Below are 24557 nucleotides of genomic sequence, written 5' to 3'. Positions count from 1 at the left end.
TAGTGTAGAAGACCTACTGTCAAGTTATGGTAGAGGAGAGTGAAGTGTGATTTGAGATGCTAGTTAAGTGGTCATACTTCTAAGCCACCTTGTGACATTCTTATACAGGTGGCCAAAAGTAGGGTAGTGCTGTGGAGAAGCCATTTTTTAAGTGTTCATTTTGGTTCATATTTTCAAATAACTTGTTTTAAAGTATGCAAAAAAATAGTGTGCTTCATAATGCCTTTGATCTTACTTTTTAGTGTATCAACAAATGAAGGGAATTCTCCAGTGTCGCCATACAGCTGGCAGGTAAGTATTCAAATGTGGTGGCTTTATATGAGTGATTTTGTAGTTGTTGTTTCTTTGATTTTGTCTTTATGGCACAGGACTTTTCTGTGTTCATATGGTTGCTTATACACATAGTTATTGAAGGTGTCTATTGTGGTGGAAAATATAAACCTTTTGAAGATCTTATGCCTCAAAATAATTTGACTTGTATGTAATGGAGGCCTTTTGTTTTAATAGCATATAGTACCAGCTTTAAGGTCTTGAAACTAATGAGGCATACATTTTACTTTCTTGGTTTTAGTATGTCATTGCATATAAATGTATTGCCTCACCATAATGTTCAGTTTGGGTTTTAGATGCAACTTCTAAATTGTTTGAATTATGTATGCCTTTCATTTTCCATACCTCAGTAAGAAGCTTACATTATATGATAAAGTTTCAGTTAAACTAAAGATTAAAAAAATTATTATAGATTTTAATCTGTTAGTTATTTACAATTGCTTTAAATGCTTTGATACTATAATAAGAAACAGTTAGAAGTACTGTTTTACCTTTAGGAAGTAGTCAATTCAGATTGTCTGCTTTCAGCTGTCATAAAGTAGACAGTCATATATTTATTATTATTTAAGCATCAATCTACTTAAGTTGTCTCCTCTGCATATATTGCATAATACAATACTTTGGAAGAGATTTCTCCTACACCTTGTTGGGGTGTGTAATCTTTAAGACAGAACAGCCAACAAATACTGAAACTGTCTTGTTGTAGCTGTCCTTTCTCTGTGTGATGAGTATTCACAGTGAGACATTAGATGTGCTAGTGGCTAACCACACTTGAACCTGGTGTTTTTCTGGCAGCCTTTGATGGTTTCCTGACCTACCTACAAAATCAGTCTTAATGCAGAAAAGTGTTATTTTCTGAAGAATTATTTAATGGATTCTTCTATGAAATATATTTTAGACTTTAAAAAGGAATAAGTGGTTTCTACCAGAATCACCATTAAGACTGTTAAACTTCCAGGTTGTAAAACTAGATTGAGATAGGCAAACAAGTAACAATTGTAGTTCATAATAGTTTGTGCTAATGCACAAGAGAGGTATATTCACCTTTTACATAAAAATACTTCTGACCATTATAGCCACTGGAAAACCAGAAGGATTCAGTGGATGAGCAGCACTGGCCAGAAACACAGCCAGTAATCTGGCAGAATGAAGAAAGGAGGAGAAGTAAACAAATTAGAAAAGAGTATTTTAAGGTAATGGGGGAAGTGAGGGTGGGTGATGCTTTTTTTTTTTTTTCATAAGAGTAGAAGAAACTATAAAACTGAGTACAGGTAAATCCTCATGGTTGTGATGCTTTTAAATTTGCATGTAATGTATAATTTTTTATTTGACTGTTTTGATTTAATATATATGTATTTAGGATAATTTGAGAGTGCAGGAAAATCAAAAGGAAAAAAAAATTGATCAAAGATTTTGTTTACCCTTTAAGTAAAAGAAAGTAATTAATGGTTGTTTTCTGGAAAAACCAAAAACTAGTCTTGCAATTGGTCCTTCACCATCTATATAGAGGGATTTTTATTTATTTACTTATTTTCAGTGCAAGGAAAATATACATTACCTTTTTTTTGCAGCATGGTTCTAAGAGTGATTTATGCATTTTAGGTCTCATGGCATTAGTTTGCATTTCCCAGAAGGGGAATTTTCTCTGTGTTCCCTTGCTGCTGTAGTGTGCACCCTCAGTCAGCAGGTGCCACTGTCTGCTTTCTGCAGAGCAGAGGGGAAGCTCCTAGCAGCGTTGGGTAACATTTATTTTGGGCTATGTAGAGAAATAGGAGAGTTCTGAGCAGTGCTAGGTTGAGTTAAAATTAAATTTGTCACTTATGAAATTAGTTTCTTGGGTCTTTGCCATCGAACATCTTTGTGAAATGCCAGGGAACTTCAGAGACATTAAATTCTTGGGAGAACAGATAATGCCATTCAGCTCAGATACATTGTTGTGATATAAAAGCTTTTTTCGTTTTTTTTTTTTCCTGAAGAGATTATGGAGTTGTATCCTCTTTCCAGGATTTTCATGCTGAAATTAATTTTTTTGCTGCAGCGAAAGAGAGAAGGGAGAGAGAGAAGCTTCTAAGTAAAACAGAATTCAGTCATTTGACTTGTTAAGGAGCTGTGCTACCAATCCAGAAGTGATTCCTTATCACTTGCAAGGATGTCTTTAAATGCCAGTCAGTTGTGAGCTCTGTGATGGAAGCAGATGCCTGAAATCCCATTACATACAGCTACACACGTGTCTCCAAAGGAATTAAACAGCCTGTACCAATAACAAAATACACTATATCATTCATCATTTCATTTCCAAAAACAAGGCAATAAGCCATTGAAACAGAGCCTGTCTTCCACTGAAAACTGGGAAGAAAAAATAGGTACCACTGCTGTTGTGAGAAACCAGTGACAATGCAGTTAGTGTCTTCCTTAGCCTGCATTGTCTATTATATGATGAAGATGAGTAGGTTGGCCATATACACACAAACTGAGAGTTTTGTAGTGATGATCTTTTTAATTCTATTTGCATGGGGCTTTTTCTGATTTTTAGTACACTTGCTCTTTAGGCTATTAAATACGTTTTTTTAAAATACCACTTTTGTAAATATTTTTCTCCAGTTTCTCCTTAATTTCCTACTATTTTAGCATAATCAGGGAAGTGGGGCAGTGATGAAGGCAGTGCACAAAAAAATCCGATCTGTGGGAAAAGCATTGTCTTAAATACATAAAAGGATATGATCAGACTTTGAGGTTTTAAAGGCAACCTTAATCTTTTTTAATTTATTTTTTTATAATGTCAAGCCAATCTCTTAAAGTGTAAGCAATCTTAGTCACATAAAAAACCCACATTATAAAAGTACCTTTCACAGGTTGCATAATTTTTCCTAAGAACTAATGCTTTGTGTTAGCAGTTAAGATCTTTTCACTTGGATCAGCTGTCACATGCAGAGTTCACCTTATAAAAGTATTTAGTTATAAAATGCTCTTATCTCTTCAGCACAATGAAGATCTTGACTAGCCTAGAAACGTCATGTTCTTTTCTGTTTGTTTCTTTTTTGCTCCTTTGTTTCTATAACATGGCTTTTTTTCTCAGCAGCTTTGTCAGTAATAAGTAACATCTGAGTGAAAGCAAGCCATTTAGCTCAAATGAAAACCATGCTTTCATTTTAAAGTAATAATTGTGTGTGTTTTGCAGTATAAGTCTTCCAGAAAGAGTTCAAGTGGAAATGAAAATGATGAGGTGAGATGTAGTAATTGTGTGAAATATTAAGAAATAAATTTATTGACTTGTCTCTTTTGAACAGATTAACTTTGCATTCCAAAGCCATAGCACAAATAACTATTCTACTCCTTTATTTGAAAAAGAATATCATGATTGTCTACTGGGGAGCAGTAGGACCTTTGCTTGCTTTGGTAATAGCAAAGTTAATTCACTTATCAGGTGGAGATGATACAAAACTAATGTTTGACATAAACAGCCAACAGTGGTTCCTTGCCTTGCACATTTAAAATTTAGTTGCTGCCAGTTTGTAGCATACTTGACAAATGTTACATGTCTCATGTATTTCATAATTTTGTGTTTCTTGTTAAATCATCATTTTCATTTTTATAATTTCGTCTCTTTGATTTCTTTTTAGCAAGACAGTGATAATACTAATGTGTCCCCACAGTCTCCTGTGTCGTCTGAGGTACAAGTTTGTGGGTTTGTTTTTCATTCAACAAACATTTCTTTGTGTTCATTGCTGTCACCAGATTTTTCATGCAGATACAAAGCTGTTAGTATCCTTTGAAATTACAATTAGAAGTGTTTTGTCATAATAGAAATTTAAAAATAGATAGAAACTGGAGACAGATACTACAACTTGTCTTATCTTTGCAACTCTGATCTCTCCTAGAGTTCTTTTTGGTGGGTGTAAGGGCAGGTGCATTGCTTTGTCTCCATTATCTTTCCTGATAAAAATACTAATGAAATAAAAATTAAATTTGCCATATTTGATAGGTCTTCCTAAGGAAGACTGTTCTTCAGGGTACATAGTCATTGAAAGGATTTAAAGCTTGTGCTTTAATACTTTATATATCCCCAGGACCCCGATGGTGCTGACACTTCTCAGGGAGTTTCATCCTTCACCATCCTGGGTGTCACCTTTGTGGTGCAGCCTTACAGCTTCATTCAGGGCTGGCTGTCCATGGAGTCTCAGTGTGAGAACACTGCACTGCCCAGCTCAAAATAAAGCAATTATTATTAGCATTTCCACCACATGTCAATAAGGAGCCTGAGAGAGCAGAATTAGAACATCTCCCAGAATACAGTGAAATGAGTTGAAACAAGAATATCTCATGTGCATTCCAAAATACTGAGTGCATCTCTCTTTTTAGATGGTGAAATGAGAAAAACCTGATCTTCATAGTTGGAAGTAGATCTTTCTTAAGAAATGCTTTGATGCCAAGCATTGGGAGAATATTTGTATCTGTTTACAGCTAGTTTAAACTCCGTTCACAGAATAGTTTGCAGTAGTTTGAAATATTTTGCAAAAGATTTTAAATAATCTGGTGCTGCTTTACTTTCTCATTATGGCAATTTTATCTCTATGTAGTAAGGTTACTTTCATTCAACTTATTTTACATTGTCCTCTTCAAAAGACTGTTTTACAGTTAAGCAGAAGGTCTCTCCTTAGGAAAGAATAATTTAAACAATGTGTGGATGGGAGCAAAAGTTACTTCTTTTAATGAGTGGAAGGAAATTGACTTTTTCTCTCTTAACAGGATTATGAAAGGACAGATAGTAACACTCACGGTCCATTTGGTCTCAAACCAAGGTCAGGTAAGCTGTTGTTCTCTACCATAGTGTGTTTATTTCCCAGGCTGCAGTAGGCAGTAAGCATAGCAGATGTCACAGTACATCAGTTCACTCAATTTACTTATCACTGCATAGTACTGGGAAAGGCACAGACAGCTGCTTTGGCAAGCATAGCATTGGAAGCGCCTCAAGTTGCACAGTGATTTTTTTTTTTTTCCTTTTAAACTTCTTTCCTCCCTTTGCAAATTTTCTGCATATTTAGTCACTGTCAAAGAGCAGGGAAACAATATACAATTGTTCTTGAGGTCTGATGGCTTAAAGACTTTATACTTGATTAGAAGTAAAACATAATGAAAATACTTTCAAAGCTAGATTGAGATTTTTGAAGTGCAAATGGAGTTGTATGTCCCAAACTGATACTGCAATATTGAAGTCAGTTCTCTCTCCGTATTCTCTAATTACCCATTTACACTTAAGTAAGATGATCCCTGCATTTTATTTAAAAGATATTTCATAGGCAGCATCTTTTACATCATGATGCTTAAATATATTTGTCCTTAAAAGTTCTGCAGTTCTTTCCTGTTTTTATCCTTGCTTATATATCTTCAGTCTTTGAATGTTTTGGATCTGAGTTCTGATGACTGACTTCCCTCATGTTTAATAGCTTTCAGCCGTGCCTCTCGCCAGGACTATGGTGCAGTGGATCCTGGGTTTACTATGAGGAGGAAAATGGAACATTTAAGGGAGGAAAGGGAACAAATCCGACAGCTCCGCAATGTAGGTACCATTATTTATTGTATGGGTGCAGTGCATTTAGTTTGCTCTGCACCACAGTTTAAATCTTTACTCTAAAGGTTTCCAAATCAGTGCAGTAGTACATGGGCATCTCTGTAGTGGTATTTCTACTTAAGGAATTTCACGTAACAAACTGCACTGGTACTAGTTTGGGTACAACCAAAATACCAACTGGGAACTAATTGGGATTTTTTTTTTTTTTTTGCTAAGGACAAAGTGAAATGAATTTTTTTTCTGATGTTTTAAATTTTGCCGGGGAGACAATAAGTCTGCTTGGGTTTGCTATTGTTTGACCTGAGATTTGAAGAAAAATTACTATTTTCTAAATAGCAAAATTCTTTTTGACTGTAGAAATTTTCTACAAGTTACATAAGCCTGAATGGGATCTGCCTTTCATACTTCCAGTACATTGATTTTTGTGTAGCTCTGTTTTCATGGTATTTAACAGTTAGAGTTAACTAAATCATAGCAGCTCTGCTGTTCAGGGCAGTGCAAATTTGTGGTGTGACTTCTGTGAAGGATGTTTGTTTTGTCTGATTCACTTCCTGAGCAGTGAAGTCTTGTTGTTGGGATAGGAAAAATCATTGTTTGCCTTCTCTGTTGTGCAGCACAAGAGTGAGCCCTTTGTGGCCACCCCAGCTATTTAACTGCAGTCTGTACAAGTGAAACAGTCATTCCCACAATTGTGGTCCCTTCTTTTTTCTTCCTCCTTCTCATAAAATCCTGAATGGTTTCAACCCACAAATTCTGCCCACTAAGCACTGATGACATATTCAATGTAACACTTCTGTCCGTAAATTCTCTGCTTTCCTGATATGAGCAGTGAGTTCATTGTATGGGTTTGAGAAATGTGTTTTCTGGTCATGGTCGGCAGAATGTCTTTCTCAATGTATGTTGTTCTGTCATTTAAAAAACCCCCAAACAATTAAATAGTATGTAACCCAAGAAAACCCAGCAATACAAACAAAGGAAACATAGGGCTGGTAGGAGAAAAGGATGTTTATACTCAGTGAAGTGTAAGTTGCTCCATTTACTTCACTTTAGTATTAAAATGTTCCTTTTAAACTGCTACGTGCTTTAAAATACCCTGGATTTAAAATAAACAATTAGCTAATGTTGAAAGTAACTTACTCGTGGCCTTTTTCCTAGAATCTTGAATCCAGGTTGAAGGTAATTTTGCCAGATGACATTGGAGCAGCGTTGATGGATGGGGTGGTTCTTTGCCATTTAGCCAATCACATAAGGCCGCGTTCTGTTGCCAGCATTCACGTCCCATCGCCAGCAGTGGTGAGGCACAAGTCATTTATCTCACTTTTGCTACATCCTGCATGAAAACAAGCTTTTGAATTTCAATACTAAAACACTGTGAGTCATGTTTACCATATCAATCTGCTACATAACTCACTTCAGTTTTCCTGGAAGACGCAGTAAACAAGGCTCAGAAGTTTGGTTTAAGAGCCTTTTTCCTCATTCTGAGTCTTCGTAGAATTTGTGTTGTGTTTTAGTAACTGTAAGTGAAATCACATCAGAAGTACACAGTCCTTCATGAATGTCTGATGAAGATCTAATATCCTGTCTTCACAGCCTAAACTCAGCATGGCAAAGTGCCGAAGAAATGTTGAAAACTTTCTGGATGCTTGTAAAAAATTGGGCGTTCCACAGGTACATGAATTGCTTTTTGATTTATTAATAAATAACCACAGCAAATGTCAGCAAGTATTTAAATTGGGGGGTTTGGGGAGCTTTATTCAGGGAGCAGTAGTGATTGTTACACTGACCAGAGAACTTCAAGATACGAAAAGAAATTCCATTTCAGGCCTGTGGAGTGAACTTGAGGAAGCTACTTTTTGGGTTTCTAATCAGTTCTGTATAGTAAATATAACACCAACCTCCTTGTAAAAGAAATTGTCATCTAAACAAAGGAACAGACTTGAGAGGGTGATGTTTTATTATCTGAAATTCTTGAATTTAGCAACTCGTTTTGGCATGAATTCAGAGCCTGCCTGGGAAATATCCTGCAATTCCAGAAGTATGTAGCCTGAATGATTGGCTATCTTTTTTAGCATGGCTGTGGTTGTAGCCCATTGCTTGTGCTTTTGTTGCCCAAGTTTATCCTCTTACATCCTTGTATGAGGGAAAAAAACCATAAAAATTCAATCATTTCCTGCACATTATGAGACAATAAAATTCCCTTGATCTTTTTTAGTGCAAGAAACTTAGTTCATAGATTTAGAAGCTGCTTTACTGCTCTGCCACAGCTTCTGTCTAGTGTTGAGCCACAGGCCATTCAGAAGCTGGAGATGCTAAGGTTAACCTCCTGTATTATTTGTAACACCAGCTGGCAGTTGGAAAAATTGTCCAGCTTGTGCTGAATTTTGAGACTGAATGATGACTTTCTTGAAGAATGGTTCATTATTGAGTCTATCAGCACTTCTAAGTTATCCCAAGGGAAAAATTGATAGTAAGTCTACAAAACAGGGGAAGGGGAAAGAAGGCCACTGAGTCAACAGCACCCATTAGCTTTTCTTATGCTGCTTATGGAAAGAGTCTTTCACTTTACGATTTTAGCAATCTTTTATGTATCTTCTGATGTTGTCATAGTTTAACAGATGTTAACTATAACAAGTTTCTGCCCATTCTGTTCCTGCAGAGAACCACATGTGGCATTTAAGGCCAAAGGTGTTTTCTCTGCAAGTGTCTTAGTGAAGTGTGTGTGGCTTCAGAGAATGTGTTTGTTACCCGCCCTGGGGACAAAGGCATGGAACTTGTTAAGTGTCCTGTGTTCCTTTGCAGGAGAGACTTTGCTTGCCTCATCACATTCTGGAGGAAAGGGGTCTGGTGAAGGTTGGCCTCACAGTTCAAGCTCTGCTTGAGTTGCCTGCGTTGAAAGTGTCTCAGCTTTCTTCCATGTGACATGACTTCCTGGCAGCTAGACAGCTTCCCATTTGCTCTGTTGATATGGATTGCTCTGAGGCAGTTCAGCCTCCTACATGGGAACACCCAAGCCATCAAAAACTAAAATCTGTCCAGATGCTGTAGAGAGCCTTACTTTGGAGCTGTGTGTGAAAACCTTGGAGTCAGTTCACAGTTAGAACATAATTAGTTTTTTTCTTTTGTAATTGGATGTACAAAGAGATTGTGGTAGCATCAGGTTCTCTTGCTAGTTAAGTTAAAAGCTGCCATTTAACATCTCAGTGTTAGATTTAAATGCTGGATTTCTTTTTTTACATTGAAAATGTTGTTTGAATTATTTTTGAAAGTACAAAGCACACCCTCTGTCACTTTAATTTTTTGAGTCAATCATTTGATTTAAAGATAAGACAAAATGTAGCGATGGTATGATGGTAAAAATGTGAGCAACTGATCACTTGTAATCCCCTTTCACTCTCTGAAAGCTTAATATTTGCGTTCTTTGTTTTTTGCACTCCTGATTGTAACTTACGCACTTCTAACATTGCCAGTATTGAGTCTGAGTGTATGGTGATTACACAGAACAGTATACAATGGGAAAAGGATACAGTTCATTGAGTTTTTCCAGTCTTCTAGGTTGGTGCCAAATACTTTTTTTCAGTTGTACTGTAGATTGTTTACATGTGAAGTGCCTGTGTAATTGATAACTCTTAATAGTCTTAAACATTTTTGAAATTTCTTTGTTTAAAATAGATAAAATGGAAATTTTTTAATATTTTAATAGTTTTTTTGTAAAATCAGTATGTGAAGATTTAAGTAATACTTCACATTTTTGATGTTGGGTGTTTTAAGTTTGTTGCACAATTTAATTGGTTATTTGTTGTCTAATAATTAGAAAATACTGTAAATACTTTTTATTTATGATATTTAATTTGATAATACCTTATTACTTTTGGTTTAATGTATTGTTGGACAAAAAAAAAGTTGTCTACTTTTCTTTGTTTGGGACAAACAAATACACATGATGAATAAGACATGAGGACTAGTGATTCATACAGAGTAATTTAGGACATTTTGATAAAACTGCCAAAATCTCAGGTTTACGCTGTGATGTTCAGGGTTTTGTGTAATATTGCTCCTGATCTCACATTACATTTATACAACAGGTATATCCATAATTTAGTTGGGAAGTATCAGTATTTATCTTTTTAGTGTTTGCAGGATTTATTGTGTAATTTACATGTGTGGCATTAGCACACAGGTCAGTTTGTACAAATGTCACTGTGCTGAGACATTAGATTTGATAAATGTGAAAACGAAAAATATCCACTGTGGTGGTTGTTTTAAACTTCTGAGTTCATGTATTTGTTTGCTTCTGCACAAATTCTTGGTGTTTTGAGAACATTTTGAAACCATACTCAGTTGAGTTCTTCTCTAAGCAAATTGCAAATAATTTCATAATTTTGTTAGTAGATCTGTTTGTATTAGTTTGTTCTTCATGAATAGGTAGCTAAATTAAAAAATATGTTGACTGCCACAGATTTTCTATTTCAGGCTAAGTTATTAGCAGTTGAGGGATATTTTTGCCAAGCATATGACAAGATTTGATTCCGTCCTTTCCAACTGATCAAGACCACTTGTAATATAATTCGTGAAAGATTGAGGGAAGGGTATTCCCTTTACTGTATATTCCCTTTACTGTAGTCCTTAAAGGCAATAGCTGACAGGGAAAATGACCTTTTTCTGATGATAAGTTTAAAATATCCACTTATTTTTAAATCTGTTGAAACAAGCTGATGTACATGTAATAGTTAAAACCCACTATAGTTTATATAGTGTTTTCTTAAAATACAGCTTAGGGAGAGGCTGGTGTAGAAATTAATTTGCAAAGTCCTAGATATAAATCTTAGGTTAGATAAACATGTGTTTAAGGAAACTGGATTGTTTTGACCTTTAAAATATGGTATTTCAAATCTAATTGGTCTTTAAATCTCTTCTTAGTGGTTATTTTAACAACTTCAGTCTCTATTTTCATTAAAGGCACTATCTGAAAAGTCATAACTATTAGCAAAAACTGATTAAAAAGTTACAATTCACTTAGCAAAATGCTTGCCTGCTACATTTAAAGAACTCAGTCGTTCACAACAAATAAGTTCTTGTCTTTCATTTCATTGTTGTTGCTACTGCCAGAGCAAAGTTCTAGTTCAATGTTAGCCATGGAAATGCTAACTATAAATTGTCACTGTCACTTATCTGAAAACTGATCTCCACTGCTGTTTCATTGTTGTATTTAAACACATTTTCTGATCTTAAAGTAACTTTTTTCCTTCTTGAACTAGTTCTATAAAGTTTCATCACAGTGCAAACATTAAGAATTCCCTTGTAGCAGCATGGTAGTTTCTTGCCAGTTAGGGATTTTTTAAGCTCTCCTTAAGCAAGTTGAAAACTTGATATGAAACTTATGTGCTCATTTTGAACTGTATGTCAGAAAACTACTAAAATAACTTTTTAGTACTCTGAAGTTCTTCCCCACAAACATGCTAGAAACAGTCTTGCTTTGCTATTCCTTGGAAATTATTGTGGTTGTCTTCTTGCTTACGGGAAAGGATAATCATGATTTTTCCGTCTTCCAAGGCTTTCCCTTTTGGCACTGCAAAGATTAAAGCCTTGAAGTACCCTTAGGAGCAGTCTGAGAAAAGATCCACTGTGCTTGGATGAATCTTTTTCTCATCTCTAACTGCTTTTACAAATAACAATAATCTAAAGCCTTGCTCACATTGTCTTGTACACATTGTGATTTTTTGCAATAGCAAAAATTATGCTACAAAGATCTGAGTTTTAAGTTTTCATTTCAAAGCTATTTGTGTCTTCTTGGTACAAGAATTTGCCTACTCTACTCCATTCTCCCTTTCCTTTTGATTCCCAGCATCTTACTTATTTTTGTTCATTCTCAGATCTAGTTCACATTGTTGGTTACTGTGTGCCATTTTCCTCCTTCTTTAATTTTTAAAGCAATTGCTTCAGTGGCATTGGTGAGCTATTGTGATTCCAGAATCCCTGCTCCAGACATTTGCAATGTTTGAGATAAGCTTTTCCTATTTTGTTTAGGGCGTGATGCCATTACTTTAGTACAGCTGATCGTTTAAAACAGAGTCCTGCTCAGTTCCTGTTGCAGTTGTTCTGTTCCTGTTCAGTTTTCACTTGAAGAAAAGTCAACAGGAAAAGCTTTAGGAAGCTGCATGAGGTTTTCCTAAAAAGCTTAAGAGTTAACTGCACTAATGTGGCATGAACTGTAAATGACAGAGTGAGTCAGCATAGTGGCAGGGCTTCTTGCCTTGGGTATTTTTTCTGTGTTTTATGTCACTGGGTGCAGAATGTCACGCATGACTGATCTTTCACTTGAGCAATAATGTCCCAGATATGGTGAGGTCTTAAAGCAGTGAGAGTAAAGTAATTGTTGTGAAGTTTGGTGTCTTCCTACAGAGTATCTCAGAAATGCTTCACATCTGTCCTCCAACACTGCTAATCCAGTATCTTCACTGGGGCACTGCTGGGGATGCAGAAACCATCTATAGCCCTGTATCTGGAGGCCTTCCAAAATCTAACCAAGAACATAGCATAAAATAGGGAGAATTTGTAACAATGAATAACTATTACATAAATAGTAAGATTTTAAATTTTTTTTTTAAATCCTAGTCTTACTGAAGTCAAGGCAAGTTTTACCCATGACTTCAGTAGATTCTCACCTTTTTAATTTGTGGAACAGCTGAGCTTGAGACCATAGCAGACATGGCTTAAACTTGTTAGACACTAGCAAACTTCAGTGTCAAATTCTTGATAAAAATAGTGATCTCTGGTAAGTCAAATGAAGCTGTAAAATGTTACATGGATTCATTTAATAAAAATTTTCTGATATGCCAAATACAGTATTTAGATGGTAGGAAAAACTACATTGAAGCACAGCTTCGGAAGGTGGGAAGGTGTGTTACCGCAATAAAATTGTAGGTGAGGACAACTATTAGTTTTTTACTGCAATAAAAACTTTATTTCAAATATCATTTAGCGGCAGTTTCCTCAGATTTTGACATAGATCTGTAGCCAAATCCAAACAAAAGTGAAGACATCTGTTCTCACTAAAATGGAACTTCCATGTGTCATTTTGGTACTGAAGAGAAGGACGAAGGTCTGGCACTTCTTCCTTCTGCTGCTTGCTTAAATGGTCGTTTGAAAGGCTGATTCAAGTGCTTTCACCTGAAAGCAGCTCGTGTGAGTGTTTAGCACTTCTGTAGATAGGAGATGTGATTTGGTATTGGCAAGTCAAATGTCACTTTTCCCTCACCAAGTCAGGCTAATGTCTGTGTTTCTTTTAGAGGATCTCTACTAGAAAAGCAAAAGCAAATAAAAACAGCCCCCCAACACACACAAACTTGGACTTAACAAAAAGTCATTAAGACCAGGAATGGAAAAGGCAAAGTGTAGTTTTTCAAGGTGAGAGTGCTCTGAGTTGATGTTATGTTGAATCACTACACTAGGAAAAGCCTTGAGTCTTAGCAGAGCAGGAAGGAAGTGTTTTGTAGCATGCTGGGGGCTTTGTGCATCCTTTAGGGTGTGGAGCTTTCAGCAGAGCTTAAAATAACAAAGATTTTGTCATCTCTGTGCTCCCAGAGACTGTTTGGTGTGGAGAGCTGTGTCCCAGTGCTGCAGGAGGTGTGGCTGATGGTGCAGAGAGCCATCAGCTCTCTGTGGAGAGCTCTTTGGTGTGGAGAGCTGTGTCCCAGTGCCGCAGGAGGTGTGGCTGATGGTGCAGAGAGCACTGCCTGTGCCCAGCTCTGGCAGGGGACCTGGCTGGTGCCACTGGGGATCCCCATGCTTTGTGCCTGTGCAGTGCAACTGCTGGCAGAAACACCTCCTTGCTGCTAAAGAGATGCTGCAACCTGAATGAAAACACCAAGTGATAACTTTGAGAGTAACCAATAATAGAAGTTTACCAATATTTAACTTTCACCAGCAATGATGATGTAGTGAGGCACAGGAAGCTTTTTCCTTAGGAAGTACAGGCCTTTTCTGATTGAAAATTTCACCATGGCTCTGAACAGGTTAATGTGGCCCTCGTGCACTTCCATGAAGGAATGAAAACAGTATTGGGTTTGTTCCATATGTAACACACTGGGTCGTGTGTGATTCATTTACAAACAGAGGGAAATGTGAAATGTTTATTCTTAATGAGGAATGTTATAGTACAGGTTTGTTTTGTAAAATAAATATAAATTACTCTCTTCCTATGAAGAAAAATTCCGCTGGTCTTCACTGTTTAAAGAGAGAATGTATGTGATTAACTGAATTTTAGTTTAAACTTACCACTGCCCAGGGGCAGTTGTGGCTCCTGTGTTTGTTATGTAATAAAATGCCCTTTGCTTTATTTGTCTTTAAGTATTTCACAGAGCCTGCTTTTGGTGACACATTATCTTAAAATTGTCATTATACAAAGTATTTGTTCCCTCATTGGATTTGACCTTTTTTTTTTTTTTAGCATGAAAGGCAAAGGGCAACAAAATTGCTGCAAGCCACCTGATCAGTTTCTAGGGAAGGAACACCAGTTATCATAAAATGACATATAACCCATCATTTTTAGTTCAAGTATAGCAAATTACATTTTCAAAAAAGAATTTTCAGAGTGTTTTTTACCTACACTTTTTAAAATCCTAATCTTAAAACAAGTGAAAAAAAAAAGGTTTTCCATGGTTACTCTAGTATCTTAGCAAATTCTAAAGAAGAAGAATAGCTCAGACTGAGCAAATGTAATTGTTTTGGAAAATTTTTGATTTTGGCAGTGTTAAATTTGCAGTTGAACTTGATCAGTATAAAGTCTTTTCCAACCTAAATGACTCTATGATTTTAAGACTTCAGTGAGACCAGAGTTTCTGTCCAGAGTTTTGTAACTCAGCTACAACATGAAGTCAATTATTTAAAGTGAATTCTTGGCACTAAGTAGGGTTTCCTCACTTCATTCAAAGTTGTGTGAAATAAGGGAAACTTAACTTTTCCCATCACAGTTTCATGAAGGCAGATTGTAAAATAGTATTTGGGAAATGCCACAAGGATACTTCTTGCTTTATTTCATTTTAAGATGAGCGAACTGGTGAAATATTTCCAAAATTATTATATTTGTGTTGGGTTTGGTCATGCCATGCCTGGCATGGGAACTTGCAGTAACTGTTCAGCATGAATTTGTATTCTGAAGCATGTGCAGGACTGTGCTCTTCACGTGCAGATGTTGATGCAGCTGTGTTTGCTGAAGGGATGTGTTATATGAAGTGTTCTGCAGCCTTGGGAGTTCCTGGGAGCTGTTCATGGCTGTGGCACCAGGAGCAAAGCAAGGCTGAGATTCCCAGGAGGGACACACACAGCTGTAGTGGCAAAGGATGCTTTGGGGGTTTCATTTGGTGGATTCAATGTGAATACTTTTTACTCTTATGTAACGTCTAGAACAATGAAAATGTGATTGCTTTACAATTATCATTCAGTTGGTATTCAATTCTTTTCTTTTGTAACTTGTGGTTATAAAACTCAGAAGATGCAATGTAACCAAATGGTCAGTATGTAAATGTGTGCAGGATGTGGCAAAAGTAGTTCTGAGGGCACAGCTGGAGAGTGATCATTTAAAAATTGATGCTCAAATTGTGTATATACTTGCAAAATTTTTGATAGTGCATTTCAATTGATTTTGCATTTCATGTTCTTGTAAAGTGCATCTTTCACACTTTTGAAGATTGTCTACTTGTACTATACTGTATTAAGCCTTTTTTCAGGGTTTCCATTATTGCTGGAGCTTCCAACATAACATGTTTCTTTTGAAAAATGTTCTTACTGGTTGGGTTTTTTTGGTTTTTTTTTTTTTTTGTAAATAGTGTTTTGTATTAAATTTGCATGGATAATACCCACATTTCCAAAACCAGTGTACATACGCTGTGTATAAAATACAAACTGTTTCATAATTTTCATGTAGTCAAGTTACTCAATTTCATTTCAGTTCAGTTTATATATTTGTAGTAAATAATGAGAATTTGTTGTATGTTCTCTCAAATGTCTGTGTTGTCATTTTGATAGATAAGCAACCTGCCTCGTTACATCAGGAAATACATTCTCTGACAAACAAAAAAAAAGGCTAACTCCTGTTCTAGGAAAGTAGGACACATCCACATATGAAGTATTTTGGGACTTCAGTGTTGATCATCAGGGGAAACAGTGGTGGAAATATGTGAGGATCAAGATGCCTTCACTTCTAGCAGTCTTTATACATTTACACACTTCCCTGTCTCACATGTGAAAACAATGTCTTCTAGCATATATTTTTGGAATGACATAGATTTTTGAATCATGCTAATGATAAGCTTAAACCAGTACAGAACTTCTTTCCAACAGTGGTGATCTGCTTCCCTTCTGTTCCCTGGGCTGGATCTGGCAATAGCTCAGGTAGCCTTCTGTATGGTTTGCAGTCACTAATTGCTTGACCCAGCATTAGGGAAACAACTGCCAGGTTTTGGAGCTGTAGTTAAGTGGGGTTATTCAAATGTAGGTTAACAGCTTTTTAAATGACTAAATTTATTTTACCTTAATTTCTTTTTTATTATTTAAAGATGTAGACAATTGTATTTTTAGACCTGAATATTGAAAGTAAATACTCCCTTTTGAGAGATGTTTTTCCCAGTGAGATGTTGTTCTGCACCTGCACACACCCAGCTGCTCTTTGTTTTCTGATGAGGCACAGCTGGGGATTGTAAAGCAGAAATTGAGGACCAGCATTACCAAAAAAGAGGACTCCATTCCTTGACAAAGGCAGCTCAGCAGCTGGAACTTTTTTTGCAGTTACCAGTAAGGGGTTGTAGTTGAAATATTCTCCAAGTCTGTTCAGTTTTCAGCTCTGAAAACAACTTTACAAGAAGGCTCTTTGGAGGTTCAGGGGGAGTGATACCATGCACAGAAGCTTCTGTTCCAAGCTGAACTCCTTGAAGTCTGATGAGGAGCAGCTGAGGTGAGTGGGGATGTTCAGCCTGGAGAAAGGGTGGCTCAGTGGTGACCTTCTCACTCTGTACAGCTCCCAGAAGGAGGTTGGTCTCTTCTTCCAGGTAAAAGGATGAGAGGAAACAGCCTTCAAGTTGTGCCAGGGGAGGTTTAGATTGAATATTAGGAAAAATTTGTTCTCTGAAAGGGTGGTCAAACACTGGACCAGGCTGCCCAGGGCAGTGGTGGAATCACCATGCCTGGAAGTGGTCAAAAGCTGTGTGAGTGTGGCACCTGGGAATAGGAGTTCATGGTGACCACAGTGGTGCTGGGCTAATGGTTGAACTCAATGGTCTCAGGGGTCTTTTCCAACCTTAATGATTATATGATTCTAAGATGAAAATTAACTCTGTCCCTGTTGAAACCAAGACAATGACATATTACCACTTTTATCTTCCATAAAATTGTTAGAGCTACATTTCCTATTCTTCTGCAGTCCCAAGATGTTTGTTCCTTTTTTTCCTAAAGCATTTCCTGATATTTTTCTTGTCCATGATTAGTGGAAGCTGAAATCTTTTTGCAGCTTGAGTGAGAAATACTAATATCTTCAGTGTAAATGTTAATTTGTGTTAGTAAGAATATGACTTTACAGATAGACAGGTATAAATTCATGAGCTGATGCTGCATTGTTCATTTCATCCACTCCCTTTTGATCTCCAAAATGTCCAGCTCTCCCATCAGAAAGAGAAACAAAAAGCAAAGCAATAGCTAACACTGGATTTCCTTGCAAAAGCTTCCAAGTGCGTGAACTTCTGGAGGATAATTAATGAGATAAACCACCCCCCACTCCATGTATTCTCCAGCCCCTAAGAAACAGAAGAAAGGAGGATTATCTGTGAAAACTTTCAGGGGTATAATTTAGAAATGGATAAGTAGTATTGAATTCAGTTCCAAATAATGTTTATGTGAAAGCTATTCTCCTCCACTAATCATTGGCTAATGTGTCTGGTTTGCACTTTTGTGTACTGAAATAGTAAGTGCATTCTGTTCTTTCTCCACTAAGGACATTTATACAGTGATGAAATTGAGATGCTTCTGCCAGCAGTGATAATTTTGTAATTTTTGGCTCGAGCAACATAAACTTCTATTTCCCAGGAATATCAGTTTAAATAATGGTTTGTTGTTTTTTTTCTGGTGAAATGATAGGGGAGTTCCCAGAGTTTTCTTCCTCTTGTATAACCAAACTAAAGGTTACAAAAGAGAGGTAGCAGATAGACCACCCTAGTGAATGAACCATAATTTATTACTCAGTGGTGTTGTGCTTCTGTGAGCAGTGCCATTCTAGCCTGAGTATCTGTTTGTAGTATTCCCTGTATATGGCATCATCAAGCCTTACTTGTGTATTTGGGAACTTTGAAACTCTCATTCCCAATTTTTACTTTTGCTAGTGGCTTAGAAAGAGCATTATCACACAGACTGCTGCTGAAGTGTGCTCTTTTAGATAACTTCAATTAGCATTATATTTAAAGTTCATTCATTGTGAATTTAAGAGTTGTGTTTGATACAGAAATTGAAAAGACAAACGTTTTATTTAGGAAAAAAATACTTGATTCTTTCAGGATTTGTGTGCACCCAGACCAGAGTACATTCCTTTTTTTTGGTTGTTGTTGGTAAATTATCTGGCCTTTCAGATATCAACAAGGTTCAAGGAGTTCTGTTTTGACAAAAGCAAACTCATAGTTGCCATAATGTACTTAGAAGACATCTACAGAACAGAATAGATCTTATCACTTCTGTTCCCACATGTACAGGTGGGGAAAGAAGCCTCACCACCATCTGGCTTTTCTCACTTGGACTTTCACATAAACCTTAAGCACAGAAGGGTAAATTCAGTTTCTCTAAATACAATTTTTTAAAAACTAAATTTATTGTTGTCTTTTTAAAATTCACAACAAATTCATGTGTAAATTGACAGTTTACTCAACAACAGTAAAAACATGACGTATTTTTCACTTTCTGACGGACTGCATCTGCTTGACAATATTGCAGCTTGGATTATGCTGTGTGCACTTCTGAGTGCAGGTTGTGCTCTGCCTACAGACAGCAAACCCCTTTGATTTTGGCCAGAGAGCTGCTCCTGCCCTGTGCTCTCCACATCTACAGAGCATTCATTGCTCTTTGCCACCTTTGCAGCTTGTTTATACAAATAAACACCTTGACTTGATGCCACTGGAGCTGTTACCCTTCCAAACTTATAACCATTAAAAAGCCAAGCAAAGAGTGTGGCAGTTAAAAATATACATCTGGGTGGCGTTCAGGGCTGCCTAGAGGAGATTCAGCTCTCCAGCAGCTTTCAGCAGTGCTGCTGAGGATGGTTACATCCCTTCCCCCTTCACCAAACTCAGTGAGCTCCACACCTGCCTCCCCTACAGGGCTAAACCACGTTTTGCTGAGATTTTAAACCAGTTGCCTCTTTGTGACCCATCTGTGTTTGACCCATCTCTGCCAGGAGGGTGGACTAGAGCATTTCGTGCAGTCCCTTTTGGCCTTGGCTCTGATCTGCAGTGTCCTGCCCTGCTTCCTTGTTGGCCAGGAGGCTTTAGACAGCTGTGGATGCTGGTTTGTGCCAAACCCATGATTTTTTTAGGGGAATGGCTGGGGAGCACACAGGAATTTCTGACCTCTGATGGATGTTTTCTGTGCCAGACATTCACAGAAATAAAACCTAGAAGTATAGGAAAATTTGTTTTATGCTTGATACTCTCAGACTGCGAAATAGGAAACAAGTGAGGGACAGATGCTGTGGCCTGGAAGATAAGCCAAGGCTGTGGCTCATTTGCTTCAATTGGAACACTGTTCCTTTTTTTCTGGGCAGCTCCCTCATTGCCTCATTCTCCTCTGGTCAGCACACACACAACCAGCGCAGCATCCCCAGTGCTCACCCCTCAGGGTTAAGGAATGTCTTCCACAAAGGCAGGCAAACTACTGAGAACCTTTCATTAAAATAAATATTTTTCTATCCTCCATTAAGACAAATCTTCCCCCATCAGCTAAAATCCATCTTGTAAGTGGCAGTTGATTAATATATTGATGAAGGATTTATTAGTGTATTTCTTAAAGCCTGTTGAAATATTTGCTTTTCCTGTTGTAAATCTCTTGAGTAGTATTTTTCCAATCTACAAAGTCAACTCTAACATAGGGCAATCCCCAGCAACAGATCTTAGCACTTAGCACTCTGACTTAGTCAGAAAAAGGAACAACTAGAAAATAACATGATGATCTTTGGGCTTAATCCTGCACACCCACAAGAGCCTGTTCCCATGGGACCTCTGTATTTCTCAAGCCTTAGATGACAGATAGAAGGTGTTAGCCAATATTTTGATTTGCAAAAGCAGTCTTTAAACTGTTTGAGCCCTGCCACCAAGGTTCCTCATTCTTTCTTACCTGCAACTGATCTGCAAGTAAACCATCCCAGCTAGGGGTTTTTTTGTAAGTGTTGATTCACAGCAGAGATGTAACTCCTTAGATTCCTGTAACCCAAGGTAAAGTGCTGTGGTTGGTGCAAATGCTGCTTGGTGAACATGTCTGAAAGGAAAACCCAACACAGCCTCCACTGAAAAGAATCCTCAGGAGATTTCTATGGGAATGGCCCTCCCAGGGCTCTGGCTTGGGAAATGTGCTGGGCTTTCATAGAGGTTTGAGCAGTGTTACCTTCAGGTCTGGTCACACTGACCTAAGCCTTTACCAGTACTATAAATTGTTGATAAATTAATTAACTGGCAAAAGCTTCTGGCCCAAACAGCCCAGGGCCAGCTGTGGCCAGAACTGGTCTCTCCCACTAGCAGAGTGACAGAGGAGAGCTTGACTTTCCAAGCACAGCTGAGTGGGATTAGCCAAACCACCCTGTCAGGAGGGTCTGTGTGTCCTGTGCTCGCCCTGCCTGCAGCCCACAGCCCTGCAGCAGCTGCTGGACAAAGGCATCCTGCCAGAAATGCTCTGCAGGGAGCAGAGCTGCTCAGCAGCTCATCCATCTCCCCTGGATCACTGCTCCTCAGCTTCCCTTCTCACTATTCCCTGATGTGGGAATTTCGGTGCTCCAGAAGAGGCTGGGCAACCCTTTTTCCCTGATCATATTTCCTGCTGCAGAACAAACCTGTGTAAGAGCATCCACAACAACCTGGTGAAATAAAACCTCTTCCTGATTTCCCTGGCCAGTCAGTGCTGGGAAGACCAACCAGCTTTGCCTTGCAGAGCAGTCCTGCTAGCACAGCACATCCTTCAGCACAGTGATTTACAGCTGGAGAGCCAGAACTTCCTCAGGATAAGAGCTCTGAGCTCAGTGAATCAGCTCTGTTCCACCAGTGTCACGTCTGCCTGTAACTGCTCGAGGCAGTGCTTTCCATCTGCTGAGTTGCTGTCTGAAAGCAGCAGTCATCTGGTCAGGACCTTGGTCAAAGCATATTTCACAGGAAATAACAATGGAGCAAGGTTTTTCTTTGATGAAGTAGCCCCATCCAATTTGAAAGGACCCAGGGGAAGCCAAGAACAAAATTTCTCATTGGATAAAGTGTTTTACTTTCCAGCACTTTTGTTTGCTTTTTGGGTTTTTTTGCCCATAAATGAAGAAGCCCAGTGGTCATCTGCTTAAGGACAGTTTCCTGTGCACAGCTGAGATGCTGATGTTAGTCCAGGACGTACTGAGCTGCAGCAGTGCCCATGCTGCAGGTGATGGGAGCTGGGAGAGCTGCGACCCCCGAGAGCAGCCAGGACTGCCAAGGCTTTCCCATCTGCTGGACACAGAGCCCAGAGCCTGACCTGCAGTGAGCCCAACCTGCAGTGAGCCCCTCCCTGCAGGGCTCTGCCTGTGGCATTGTCCCTCACTGGAGCCACAGTGTCCCACAGCCACACAGGACTGGCAGAAATCAGCTGGAGCCACAAAGCTCTACAGTTCACACTGATCAAGGTTTTCCCAATCAAATTGAATCCTGTGAGGGCAAAGTCCCTCACACATGGTCGTGGGGCTGTTCACTGCACCTCACGTGTGTGATGTGCTTTCTGCCTGGGAGGGGATGCTGAGCCTGACGTCTGCAAGCCCTCGGTGTCTGCCCTATTTCTTCATGTGCATCCCACACAGAAAACACTTCAGGCTGCCTGGTCAGATGCAGCTGATTGAAGCTTACTCTCTAGGAACAGGAACACATGCAGGACTTTTTTTCCATTTTATTGTTCCAGTTTTCTTAAGAGCTAATAAGTATTTTGTCTTACACATTACCTGGCTTAAAGGAAAGTCTCCCAAAGTGTGATGGTAAGCTATAAGTACTTTTTATAATGATTTTATTTTGTGTGTTTGTGTGTGTGTTTGAAACTCAGCATAGCTGTTCAGTTGTGCAGAATATAGATTTATGCAGACCATAATTTCTCTATAAATTTTAAAGGATTTCCCAGCACTACTTTTATTTTTAAGTGACACCGATGCTTGTGTTCTTGAAATAGCTTTGGTTGCATCTGCTCAGAGTTCAGGGTGATGTTAAAATTGCAGATTTCCTGACAGGTGTGTGTGTGTATGTGTGTGTGTGTGTTTACACCATTGCTGCACCAATATGTGTCACATCCCTTTCAAGCCACATTCTGGCTGTTCTGAAATCCTTCCTGTGGTTATTCCTAACTTAAGCATCTTCCTATATTTGTTTTCTAACTGTGAATGAGCACCAACATGGTCAGAGCCTGGTGCCCACGACACTGTGGTTGGTACGGTGGCTCTTTGTTCCCCCCAAACCTTCTGGGAGCTGTGGCAGAGCCTTTCTGTTCTGGAGATAATTTTTAGCTTCTTTTACATCTCTTTCTGGATGTATTTGTTGCTCGTTGCAGTTGCTCTGCCAGCTTTGTGTCTTCATTTCAGCTCCTTCTGTAATGCCCTGGTGCATTTAGCGGCAGAATTTGGGCCCTGGCTTTCCAGGCTGTGCTCCTATTCCCCTTCCAGCATCTCCCCAGCCTGCCCTGCACACCCCCAGCCCCTGGAGCCCTTTTTTCCTGCAGTCTGGTTCCCAGGCACTGTTACACACATTGGTCAGCACTGTCTCATTCCTGAGTCTGCTTTGTAATTCTTTTTTACAAAGGTTTTATGTGCCAGCATACAGTCACAGTGTTCTTTATAAAACCTGACACTGTGCCATGACAAGGACTAAATTATTCTCATGGTTTCTGCTAAAACCCCAGCCTAAGCCCAGCTGCATCAGAGGGAGAGTCAGAGCAAGTCCTTGTGTGGGCAAAGGGAAAGTACAGGCTGTGCAAGAAATTGCTTCAGGAGCAAAAGATGACTCAGTGTGAAGACAGAAGCCGGCAGGTTGGGGATGCTTAGGTTAAGGTGTGCTCCCGAGGTAGCAGACACTGTCCTCACAGAAACCATTTCAGCAGGAATTGCAGGAAGCTGATGATGGATTTGTGTAAGGAGTGCCTCAAGTGGGGAGGCTGCTACAGAGTCGTGGGAAAGGCAGAGGGAGTGTGTGACACTTGGTTTTTGGCTGGACAGGTCTTTCTGGGAACAACACTGATTACAGAAAGCAAAGATTCCAGTGGAGCTGCCTTGTTGGCTCCAGCAGTGCAGCCACATGCAAGCAGCTGCTGTCCCTTTCTAAGAAGCCATCTAAGCCAGGAGAGTAGCCATCAGCAAAGAAATATAGAAAACTGAGGTCTCCCCTCACCACAGAAATAAATATTGACACTGGGCATTGCTAGAGAGTCTGGATTCCTTCCATAATTTCCTGAAATCCCATAACAGCTGGAAGTGTTAAGTTATTAATGCAAAGAAGGGATTTTTTTTCTTGCAACACTCAGTCAATGCCCCGGGCTCCTTTTCCCAGCACTTGTCCTCATGGTGACATCCCCTCTCCAGTGCAATCCTTAAACTGAGCTGGAGGCCACAGGTCTGCTCGGAACTACTGAGTCCTTTGTCCCAGTGCCTTGGAAAGAGCTTGTTTAATGTGAGTTCTGTAAAAGAGAGTGACTTCCCTGAAACATGAGGCAGTTAAGAGGCTTTTACAAATCATTGATTTTCCATGCCACTGGCAATTCCAAAACTATCCTTTTGGATCTAATGAAACATGCTATTTCATACTAAATGGTCTGTTCATAGCTGGAGCCTTTCAGTTTTTATTTTGGTGATTAGGAAGCTGATTCTAAACATGGAGGTTGCAAGGTTGAAAGCTTTTATTTTGAACTATCACATCCCAATATTCTAATCTAGGTTTACAATGGATTGCTTGACAGAACCAGTTTAGCACAAATGGGATGAATATATCAAATATATTTTAACCAAAAAGGATTTGGCCCATTTTTTATATTTAGCTCCATTAACAATCTTTGCCAACTGCTTTACCATTTGCAATGAAATATTTCAGCAATGAAGCTGCTGTTCCTTTATTTCCTCAAACAGAAGCAGATTTTTACAGAAGGGCTTTTTAATTTCTGCATGCAGCTGCATATCTGTCATTGTCCAAGAACCCAGCTCAGGGAATTCTCAGCTCTTTGAAATCTCTTATTCAGCCCAATGGCACCTTTACAAATTCGTATTTCCTCAGCTGTAGTGCTCTGATTAATCTTGCCCCACAGAGCAGCTGAGAGGCTCTGGGAGCTGACCTGGCTCTGGGTGGAGGAGGAAGCTCCTGTGAGATGTTCCTGAGCATACAGTGACTCCACGAGTCAGTCACCCAGATGACAAATCCTAAAAAATCTCATTCATGAG

General features: G+C 38.7%; 1 protein-coding gene across 6 annotated transcripts in view; it reads left to right on the top strand.

The window, feature by feature from the left end:
* LRCH2 (leucine rich repeats and calponin homology domain containing 2) overlaps positions 1-15899 on the top strand; it is a 40132-nt gene extending 24233 nt beyond the window's left edge. For 2 of the 6 annotated variants that reach the window (XM_085060262.1, XM_085060259.1), the window contains 10 exons: positions 243-291; positions 1407-1523; positions 3509-3553; positions 3951-4001; positions 5077-5134; positions 5775-5887; positions 7055-7192; positions 7490-7567; positions 8699-13522; positions 13605-15899. In XM_085060262.1, coding sequence (XP_084916388.1) covers positions 243-291; positions 1407-1523; positions 3509-3553; positions 3951-4001; positions 5077-5134; positions 5775-5887; positions 7055-7192; positions 7490-7567; positions 8699-8818 — 769 coding nt within the window. In that variant the 3' untranslated portion in view covers positions 8819-13522; positions 13605-15899. The remainder of the gene's footprint in view (positions 1-242; positions 292-1406; positions 1524-3508; positions 3554-3950; positions 4002-5076; positions 5135-5774; positions 5888-7054; positions 7193-7489; positions 7568-8698; positions 13523-13604) is intronic. The other 4 variants (XM_085060264.1, XM_085060261.1, XM_085060260.1 and 1 more) reach the window with 3 other exon arrangements.
* Positions 15900-24557: the final 8658 nt, after the last annotated feature.

This window comes from Lichenostomus cassidix, chromosome 4A (genome assembly GCF_008360975.1).
Source record: "Lichenostomus cassidix isolate B80296 chromosome 4A, HeHo_3.0, whole genome shotgun sequence".
Classification (NCBI taxonomy): domain Eukaryota; kingdom Metazoa; phylum Chordata; class Aves; order Passeriformes; family Meliphagidae; genus Lichenostomus; species Lichenostomus cassidix.
This window is presented reverse-complemented; position numbering and strand designations above follow the sequence as displayed.